General features: G+C 38.1%; 2 protein-coding genes across 3 annotated transcripts in view; one reads left to right on the top strand and one right to left on the bottom strand.

Moving 5' to 3' along the window:
• setdb2 (SET domain bifurcated histone lysine methyltransferase 2) overlaps window positions 1–4,938 on the bottom strand; it is an 8,719-nt gene extending 3,781 nt beyond the window's left edge. The window contains exons 1-5 of one of the 2 annotated variants that reach the window (XM_067583826.1): window positions 4,920–4,938; window positions 844–957; window positions 643–744; window positions 392–555; window positions 9–281 (exon numbers count right to left, since the gene is read on the bottom strand). In XM_067583826.1, the coding sequence (XP_067439927.1) occupies window positions 9–281; window positions 392–555; window positions 643–682 (477 nt within the window). In that variant the 5' untranslated portion in view covers window positions 683–744; window positions 844–957; window positions 4,920–4,938. Of the gene's footprint in view, window positions 1–8; window positions 282–391; window positions 556–642; window positions 745–843; window positions 958–2,182; window positions 2,454–4,919 lie in introns of those variants that run through there. The other variant, XM_067583825.1, reaches the window with a different exon arrangement.
• The window catches only part of LOC137177487 (uncharacterized), an 11,477-nt gene extending 1,542 nt beyond the window's left edge, over window positions 1–9,935 (top strand). The window contains exons 2-9 of the mRNA XM_067583840.1: window positions 4,971–5,165; window positions 5,946–6,068; window positions 6,581–6,813; window positions 7,165–7,302; window positions 7,445–7,632; window positions 7,707–7,786; window positions 8,685–8,768; window positions 9,558–9,935. Coding sequence (XP_067439941.1) covers window positions 4,979–5,165; window positions 5,946–6,068; window positions 6,581–6,813; window positions 7,165–7,302; window positions 7,445–7,632; window positions 7,707–7,786; window positions 8,685–8,768; window positions 9,558–9,706 — 1,182 coding nt within the window. The 5' untranslated portion in view covers window positions 4,971–4,978 and the 3' untranslated portion in view covers window positions 9,707–9,935. The remainder of the gene's footprint in view (window positions 1–4,970; window positions 5,166–5,945; window positions 6,069–6,580; window positions 6,814–7,164; window positions 7,303–7,444; window positions 7,633–7,706; window positions 7,787–8,684; window positions 8,769–9,557) is intronic.
• The last annotated feature ends 619 nt before the right edge of the window (window positions 9,936–10,554 follow it).

The following is a 10,554-nucleotide window of genomic DNA, read 5'->3' as shown; positions in this document are numbered from 1 at the left end:
CAGCTGACCTGCAGGATGTCGTAGCTCTCTGTGGCCAACAGGAAGTGCATCACGTCGTCGTGGTTACGGAGGCTCTGTCCACACGGGGCTTTGTAAATGACGTCCTCCTCCTCTGCCGTTGGCTCCGCCCCCTTGTTGTCCCCGTCCCCGCCCCCTCCCGGTGACGTCAGCAGCGTGGCGGTCAGCCTCTTAAAGCCGCAGAGCAGCGGCACCTTCAGCGGGTTCTGACCCCAGAATGGAGGCGTGGACTGAGGCATGCTGGGTAAACTGGGCAGGCAGGACTGGAGGGGAAATTCACACGCAGAATATTTTAAAAAAGGACGAATAAAAATAACAAAGATGATGATTAATTTAACCCTAAATCACATCTATGAAGACGTCGGTGTGTCACCTTGCTGCAGGAGTGCAGCTGATACTGCAGCTGCACGGTGGACAGCGGAGGCAGCAGCTCCTCTCTGCCTGCAGGCGGCGCCGCAGGGCTCGGCAGCCCGTTGGAGGGAGGGCGGGGGGAAGCGGACGGGCTGCGGCGGGAAAACTCAGCCGGCAGCAGCCGAACTGTGCAGGGAAACATACGAATACAAGGTCATACAAACACCGCTGAGCTGCTGCTGCTGAGTGTTTCTGGGAAAAAGCTGAGCTCACCTGAGCCGATGACCACCTGAACCACAGACGAGTCCTGCATGGCCGCCGGAGAACAACCGGACCAGTCCAGACATTCCAGCAGCTTCCAACCATCCACAAACTCTGATTGGACGACAGGAAACACAAACGTCACGACAGACAGGAAACACAAACATCAGGCAGTTTATTAGCACAGTAGAAGAAGAAGAAGCCGGCTCAGACCTTTGTCGGTGGCCGTCTTCGTCTTCAGGACTTTCTTCAGGTGATTCAGGTACGCAAACACCGAGCTGAAGACCTGATCCACGTCCTCCTTGGCCCAGAAGGTTTTGGCCTGTTCTACAAAATGAAACACACATCAGGACAAATTAAATCCATGAACGAGTTCACTTGACTTCTTCTTTTGTTTGTATCTGTTTCCTGTATGTTTCCTCTCTGAGCATCAATAAAGTCATAACTTATCTTAAATGTTCAGACCTGGTTTACATCCACATGGAGACTCCAGAAACTGTTTTAAACTCCTTTTCAGAGAAATCAAACCTTTATTCTATATGTGAAAACAAAAAAATTTGGGCTATTTTGCTGATTTTGCTCCATTAAAACCACATCAGATCAAAAACTACAGTAGTTGGACTTGTCAAACCAGGACTAGATCCACATGGAGCATTTCATCTGTTTCAGAAAGCAAAAAAAACGGTTTAAAATAGATTTTCAGATCAGTTAAACCTTTATTTTAAGCACGAAAACAGAAAAATCTGAGCTACTTTAATGATTTTCCTCCATCAAGACCACATCAGATCAAAAAACACTGAACTGACTGTTTTAAACTTCTTTTTAGAACAAATGAAACCTTTATTTTTTAGGTGAAAACATAAAAATGTGTTTCATGTTTGTGAGAAAGCAGTTTTAGACGAGTCAAACCTTCATTTTACATATGATTTGGAACAAAATTTGGGCTATTTTACTGATTTTTCTCCATCAAAACAGTGTCAGACCAGCTCGAAATCAAAACAACTGAATGTAGACGTTTCAAAGCAGGACTGGATCCACATGGAGACTCCAGAACCTGTTTCAAACCCACAGTCAGATTTTTCAAACCTTTACTCTACATGTTTAATCCATCTGAGAAAGCAGAGAGGGGACATTTTGAAGATGAAGGAGTTTTTGAATTACAGTTTCTGATTTGAAATTTAAAACACGTTTTCAGACATGTTAAACCTACATTTTATATGTGAAAACAGAAACATCTGGGCTATTTTTGAGGTGTAGCTCGAAAATAACTGACTTTAGATTCATCAGACCTGGTTTAGATCCACTAACAGACTCTGCAGACGTTTTAAAACCACTTTTCAGATCACTGAAAGCATTAAAACAAACCCAGAGTCAGAAAACTCTCCGGTTACCTCACATAATAAACACAGAGCTCCTGGTTTACATTAAACATGCAGCTGCACTCAGTGATGAAACTGCTGCTTTTGTGTCATTAACCTTCATCATCACACACAGGAAGCAGCTGTGAGCTTCTTTCATGCAGTTAAACTAAAGTAAAAACATTTAATCTCACCAATAACTTCAGGATCGATTGAATTTTCCTCCATTTTCGTCCGAGCAGCAGCAGCTAGCTGCTGTTAGCTTGTTAGCGCAGCTAGCTTAGCTCCGGCTAATAAACAACAGCGGTATAACATAAACTACAGTTGACGTAACAGGCGGCTGTTTAACAGAAATGTGAAGTTTAATCCAGGAACAAAATATCTATCATTCATATTCTGCACTCGCATTTGAACTGATTCGCTTTGCGTTGACCCACGCCAGCCACCGTAGCCTGACCATGGCACAACAACACCCTGATTTTGGTCTTACAGGCAAACTCCGGACTGTTTCCTAATGGTAAAAGGACCTTGAATATAAATTGAAGACTGATATATGCTAATTTATATCTTACTGAATTGTTTATGTCGCATTATTTACGATTTTTTTATTTGAATTTATTATTATTTTTGATTTTTATTTTCTTGTGCTACTCAGCAGTGGTGGAAGAAGTACACAAATCCTTTACTACTGTAAAAGTACTGATACAGCAATGTAAAAATACAAGTAAAAGTCCTGCATGAAAAATCCTACTACAATAAAAGTACACAAAAGGGAAAAATCACTATTTGGTGGAGCTGTTAACAACTCATAGACATCTGAAATGTGACCCCAACTACACACTGCTTTTTGTAAGACGTCAAAAGCCAAAAAGGTTGGAAACCACTGGTTTCATCTTTAACAATGTGCTATTTTATTAAAAAAATATTGGTGTTTGCTTTTAAAAAGCCCAACATAGAAAACAAAATAAAATTAATGCCGCTCGAAAGTTTGTCCAGAAAATGCAGAAAAGCAAAAGTGCATCAAAATTGTGTTGTATGTAAGTAAGTAAGTGTGAAGTAAAAATAAAATGAAACATAAGTTCTACAAAAAATTGTTTTAAAAAAGTCCACCATATGCAACTCTAAGTCATAAAATGGTCCCTGAATTGTGGACGTGTCAGTGATGGCTACAGTTTTGCTCTTAGCGTAAATACTTTCTTACACAAAGTCTCAAAATATAACCGATATGGCCAATCCTAACCTTAACTACTGATAAACTTTAAAAAATGATGGGTAGAAGTTGTTTGGGGGGCAAATTTTAGTGTTTGTTATTAACCTGGAAGCCCAAATTCGGGGCAAAACCAAAAACTTAAACTTAACGAGGCTTCGCTTTTTGATTTGACCTACATGGGGCACCGTACTGCGGAAGCGGTTACAAAATGACAAACATAAACAACGTTTTTCGTAACGCTGCTTTCATAACTTCACTTTATAGAATATATTTTAACCAGAACAATCTTATCTGAAGCTACACATGTTGACTTTTAACATCCTCTGACTCGTTATAAGTATATTATATATTATTATTATCATATTATGACCGTAACGGAAGCTCTGAGCTATAAACAGGTTGTCTCTGTTAGCCTGCCGGTGCTAATTTCATTAGCCTTCCGGTGAGGTTTTGTAATGAAGTTACACAAGTTTGAACTTGTAATCATAAGGAAGAGAAATCTGCTGCTGAGAGGAAGGTGAGCAGCTTTAATCCTGTAAAACGTTACAGAATATCTATTTAAACGTGAAGTTTTCCGGTTAAAGCTGTTATTATTTATCTGTGAGTGTTTCCTGGTTCGAGCTGAGTCGTTAAACAGGTGATTATCAGGTGTTAATTAACACTGAAATACTGGAGAAATTCATTATTAGTTATATTTATTCAATCTGATTGGCTGCAGTTTTCTGTGGAAACACATTTTCACCAGGAAAAAATAATGGATGAAATATTAAAGAGATCAGTCAGGAAGTATAAAACTTTAGATACTAGCTTTAATTATGCTTAAATGTAAAATAAATGAGTTTAAGTTTAATAAATTAGTTTATGTTTACGTTTAATAAATATCAATATTTTATTTTCAGCTCCTCTCAAACCTTAAAAGTCAAACATTTCATTCATAGTTTTTTTAATATTAGTTTGTTATGAAATGTTTTTTATGTGATTTTAGTAAAACTGGCTGTAAAACCTTTGTTCCAGACCTCTGAGCTTAAATGAATGAGTTCTTTTTAATTCATTAATCATTAATCCATCTGTTGTTTTCCAGTCCAGCTCCTGATTAATGATTAATGAGACATGAGTTATATTATTGGAAGTGACTGTTATAAACTACCAGGAAGTGATGACACAACTAGTGAAATAAATGCAAATAAACTGACATTTATTCACATTACTCAGTTCTGTCTGTTATCATCACTGATATCTTTATGTCTTTCATACTTGTGAAACTATTTGGTGTTAAAATGTCTTGAAAGTCTTAAATTGAACATAGTGAAGAAACCCTGAATGTAGTTTATATTTTATACGTAAAGTCTTTAAACTGATGTTTTTTAACATCTGTTGCTGACGAGATAAAAAAGAAATAAAACACTGACGACTAAAATTAGATTTGATAAGTGATAAAATAAATAATGGCACAATTATAACACAGAGACGAAAATAGAGAAAATAAAAACAAGTCGTTGTTTGTAACTACAGTAAATTAATATGTTGATTATGAACCATTTTGATAATTAAATCATTTAATTTTTTTTTTTTTTCAGCTTCAATGTGACGATTTGAAACTTCTCTTTGTCTGTTTTCTGACATTTTATAGACTAAATGATTGATTCATAATCAAATCATATCTGGAAGATGAACTGCAGTCCTACATGAGTAGTTTTATTTTCATCTTCCTCACGTTACACCTGAAATGTGCAGAGATCAAAGCTGAAAGCTCTGTCCCTCCTCTTCCTCAGCAGGTGAGATGGCTCAGGTGCGGCGGTCGGTGAGTGAGGCATTGTGGGCGATGTGCGCGGCCGACGCCGCGTCCATGCCCGTCCACTGGTACTACGACATCCACGACATCAGGAGGGACTTCGGAGGCTGGATCACCGGCTTCAACGCTCCCAGAAACAAACACCCGACCAGCATCCTCAACCTGTCCAACACCAGTACGAATCATATTCACTAGAGTCTGTTAATAAGTACAGTTAGAGGTACTTGTACTTGACTGGAGTATTTCCATTTGATGATACAAAAAGCAGTGTGTAGTCGGGGTCACATTTCACATGTCTATGAGTTGTTAACAGCTCCACCAAATAGTGATTTTTCCCTCTAAACTTCTCACATGCTTTCATTTCAATAAATGTTCAAATGATCCAATATTTCAGCAAAAATCAAAGATTAGAGAAAAAGTCCAAAAACTGAAAACAGATTTGTGTATCAGAACTTTGTTTTTTCTTCTTTCCTCTCCCATTAATCATCTCACCACCCCTCAGATTTATCTGCTGACCCTTTGGAGGGGCCCGACCCCTAGGTTGGGAACCACTGGACTAAACTAGCTAACTGTATATAAAGTAGTGTAAACTAGCTCCACCTCCAGCAGCTACAACAGTAACATGCTGCTCTAACACTGATGCTTCACTATTAATAATCTAATGATGTCATATATAATAATATATCAGTCAGAGGGACCAAACCACTACTTTTACTGCAATACTTTAACTACATCAAGCTCATAATACTTATGTACTTTTACTGCAATACTTTAACTACATCAAGCTCATAATACTTATGTACTTTTACTGCAGTAGGATTTTTCATGCAGGACTTTTACTTGTACTGGAGTATTTTTACATTGTTGTATTGGTACTTTTACTGCAGTAAAGTATCTGAATACTTCCTCCTCCTCTGTTTGTTGTTTATTGTTTATTGTTTGTTGTTTGTTGCAGCTGGCAGCGGTCGGACCGCCTGGTCGTCTGGTGCAAGACGAGCTGAAGTCGTTGGAAACGTCATTCTTCATGATAAACTGAAGTTCTGGAAATCTTCTACCGGCTCAGTTCACTATCATCAAGGTACTGCAGACTACTGCATACAGTATATATATATATATATATATATATATATATATATATATATAGTATATGTAGTGTACAGTATATTAACATGAGTCTGATATTAATTGATGATAAGAAGTTCAGCATAAAATGGACATAAAAATAAAAACGAGTTTTTAAATTTTAAATCCATCAAAATAATTTTAAGTAAAATTAAAATCATTCAAATAAAACATCACACAGTCTGAGAGAATGTCATATATATTGATAATCAGCTTTCTCATCTCTTCATTGGAAACTATATGATGATCAGTATCAGCTGATCAGAAGTATTAATAATCAGTTTGTCCACCAGAGGGCGACGTTACGGATCTTTATTCTGTAAGAACTAAATCAAAACGGATTATTTCTGAAATGTTAGTCCACATGTTGTGATCAGGTTTATTTAAAAACTCATATATTGATTTCATATGTGCGTCGGAGGTCCAGTATTGATCGTCATTCAGTCTCTGTGCTGTTTCCTGTCTCAGGTCTGCAGGCCGGCGACAACACGCTGAACGTCCTCTGCGCTCTCAGAGCGGCTCGGACGCTCGTCAGCGGCGGCTTCAGGGACGTCTCGCAGCCGGACGCCCGAGCCGCCGTGCTGGCGGACTACGTCCAGTTCCTGACCACGCCCGGCACGCACAACGACACCTACGCCGAGTCCTCCCACCGCTCCTTCTTCGCCAACTGGCAGGAAACCAGACCGACGTCGAGCCGCGAGGTGAAACTCCAAACATGAAGCCGTTTATTTCAGTCTAACAGTGAAGATCGATGTTTCTTCTTCAGTTATTCTGAACTCACTTTGTTGTGTTCATGTTATTAAACATGTAACAAGACATTTAACCGAAGAGAAAAACTACAATTATTTATTGAATTTGATTCTTCAAAGTCAAATATCAAGATTTTAAACATTTGGAAGTGTTGAATGTGAACATGAAGACATTTAGCACTTTTTCTTCATTTAAAATCAATTTATTTTCTTGCAAGTGAAAGAAAAGCATTTTATTTTGAAAAGTCTTACTTTGGGAACTCTGACTTTCTTTCTTTCTTTTCTACTTGCGGCGTTTTCCAGGTTCTGAAGTTTGCGGAGAGACGTTCCAAACAGAAGTTAAACTCTTCCTTCCCCGACAGCCAGCTGGACGCCATCGGCTGCCTTCCCATGATCCTCCCCTTCATCCTCCTGTCAGCCTCGGCCAATGAGGAGCAAGCTGTGAGTTCCACGCCTTGTTCTTATTTTAAAACTTATGTTAAAAGTTATTTCTTTAAGTTTTGGTTCCATCTGAAAGAAAAACACTTGATCTCATTCTTAAACTTGGTGGCCTCAATCTGACCTTTAACCTCTCTGTCTTCAGGTTTCAGCCGCTGTAGAGTTCGTGAAGCTGACCCACCCCCACCCCAGGGTACCCGAGTACGTGTCGATCTACAGCCGGGCGCTGCACGCCGTGCTGGGCGGAGCCAGCCTCCGCCAGCAGGCCGAGCACGCGCTGAGGACGCTGGGCACCTGGGAGACCTGCCAGAGCTACAGCCGCAAGGCCGGCAGGTAAACGACTCCACAAATAAACCTGGAAAAAACATGTTGTTGTTTGTATAAACTAAACGTTTGGTGTGTTTTAGGTTTCCTGTGTCCTCGGAGGAAAGACTGAGAGTCCATCAGAGCGCCGTGAACTATCTCGGTCTGGCCTGCTACACTAAAGGTCCGACTCAGACTCTTAACACACAAAATACATAAAACATAATCATATTTTCTTGCTGTAATCATTCCTCCTGTTCATACTGACCATTAGAAGATCCCTTCATAATGACCTTACAATGGAAGTGATGGAGGACAAAATCCACAGTCCTCCTTCTGAAGCTAATATGAAGCTTCAGCGTCCAAATGAGTCAAATCAAGTAGATATCTTTCAACGTTACAGTCTTTTTAGTGCCAAAGTTCCTCTTTTTGTTACTATACTTCCACCTGCAGCTCAACAGGGAAACACTGTCCGAGGAAACACAAAGAGGGAATTTGATGCTTAAAAGACTGTAAATGTGTCAGATATCCACTTGATATGACTAACTCAGACTGATGAAGCTGAATAGAAGCTTCACACAGACTTTAAATGACTGTGTGGACACACTGTGGATTTTGGCCTCCATCACTTCCATTGAAAGCACATTTGAAGGATCTTTTAATGTCCAGTATGAACAGGAGGAATGATTACAGACACCTGACTGCTGGTTTATAACAGGCTTGATAAACTGTGAACTCTTTAACTATCACTGATGATTCATATACTTTAAATTAATTTGCTGTTAATACAAACTCAACACTTCCTCCATGTTAACCTGTTGTTTTGATAAATGTATTATAATATTTCCACACTTGTGTTGAGTTTCATTGAAAGCAGCTCAACAGTGATCAAGAAGTTGTTGTACTGATGAAATGATTAAATTAATACCAGCTTTTATTTGAGAATTACAACATGACAAACAGCGTTTTAAGACTCGATCCCCAGCCTGCTTCCCACCAGCTGTGTTACTGTCATGGAGGAAGAATTAAAACATCTACTTGTGGATGTTGAAGTCACCCGTCTTTGTGTTTGTGACTGACAGGAGCTCTGTCCAGCATGTTCTACCTGGCTCATGAGTTTCATGATGACCCAGCGGGAGGAATCCTGGCAAACACCAACTGTGGAGGTTCGTACTCGAGCTTCAGTGTCAGTTTACTGCATGTTATCGCTTTCTCTGCATTCACAAATAAACACTGGAGGTCTCATCTTGTAATTATAACTTCAGTATCTCATAATTATGACTTACAATCTCATCATTCTAATAAATGATATCATAATTACAAGAAAGGTAGCTCGTAATTACCAGTTTTCTTGCAATTATGGGATCTGATCTTGTAATTATGAGACATTTTCTTGTAATTATGAGATATTTTCTCATAATTATTTGATATTTTCTTGTAATTGATATTTTCTTAGTATTATTTGATATTTTTTTGTAATTATTTGATATTTTCTCTTAATTATTTGATATTTTCTTGTAATTATTTGATATTTTTTTGTAATTATTTGATATTTTCTTGTAATTATTTGATATTTTTTGTAATTATTTGATATTTTCTTGTAATTATTTGATATTTTCTCTTAATTATTTGATATTTTCTTGTAATTATTTGATATTTTCTTGTAATTATTTGATATTTTCTCTTAATTATTTGATATTTTCTCATAATTATTTGATATTTTCTTGTAATCAGAGATAAAGTCTATTATGAATAAGAAGGAAACTGTTGACAAAAAACAGCCCCAAAAATATTGTTTGACATAGATGAGATGTACAGATATAATGACTCTTAAATGGTCATATTTCTTCTATCAACGTGACAGACATTAAGTTAATTGCTGCTAACGACCTCTACGGCTAAACGCCGTCATTCAGGTTATTTATGGCATCTGTTGTGTTTGTGTGGACGTTCAGGGGAGAACTGTAACCGCGGGGCGGCGCTGGGAGCCCTGCTGGGAGCCGGCGGCTCGTACAGCGGCGCCGGCGTCCCGCAGGACTGGAAGGACGAACTGAGAGACGCCCAGGAGTTCATCCCCGACGTCCTGAAAGAACTGCAGCACTGACATCACAGTGACATCACAGTGACATCACAGTGACATCACAGCGGCGTCATCAGAGTGACACCACAGTGACACCAGTTCAAAACCACTCCAGATCATAACGTTCCACTCTTTTGTCTTCCTGTTTACAAATACAATGAAATAATTCTCTTACTTTTATTTAATAACAAAGTTTTATTGTCAATATTCTGATTTTTGTCATTATGAAATAAAAAAACTGATAAAATGTGAATTTTTCTTTTTGTCTGATCTGATTCAAAGCTCCACTAAAATCAACATGTTTCACTTCTATTAAAACTACATATGCACAAAGAAACTGAGGGATTCACTGAAAGTATCACAATTAAAACACAGTTTAAATTTAAATTTTACACAGTTTGTCAAAAGCTCTGATATATAAGTTGTTATGACGCAGCTCAAGTGGCAGCTCGGACTAAATAACCTGTGTGGAGATGTATATTGTGTATTTTCAGATAAAAATCATGACAATGAGACAATCAGCAGTCACTCAACATCAGTTTTAAGAAGGATTGTTTATCAGCAGAACATTTCAGAGATAAAATTTAAGAAATAAATGTTTGATCGCTGAAAACTTTCATCAAGAGACATGAACGATATTTCTGTTTATTTATTTGGCCTGCATGACATCTACCTTTAATTTAAAGTGTATTTGAGTTGTAATTATAGAAGTTGTTATTAAAGTGAATGTTGATTTAAAACACTTCCTCAATGTGAAGAATGAACTCATAGTCAGTCTCAAGATCATCATGTTTGGAAACTAAATTCTCAATCTGCAAAGTAAAAATTAACTCTCAGATAAGTTTAAATAAAAAGTGGAAAGTCTCTCTTAT

Source organism: Thunnus thynnus, chromosome 24 (genome assembly GCF_963924715.1).
Source record: "Thunnus thynnus chromosome 24, fThuThy2.1, whole genome shotgun sequence".
Taxonomy (NCBI): Eukaryota; Metazoa; Chordata; class Actinopteri; order Scombriformes; family Scombridae; genus Thunnus; species Thunnus thynnus.
The sequence above is the reverse complement of the archived record's forward strand: the minus strand, read 5'-3'. Positions and strand labels throughout refer to the sequence as shown.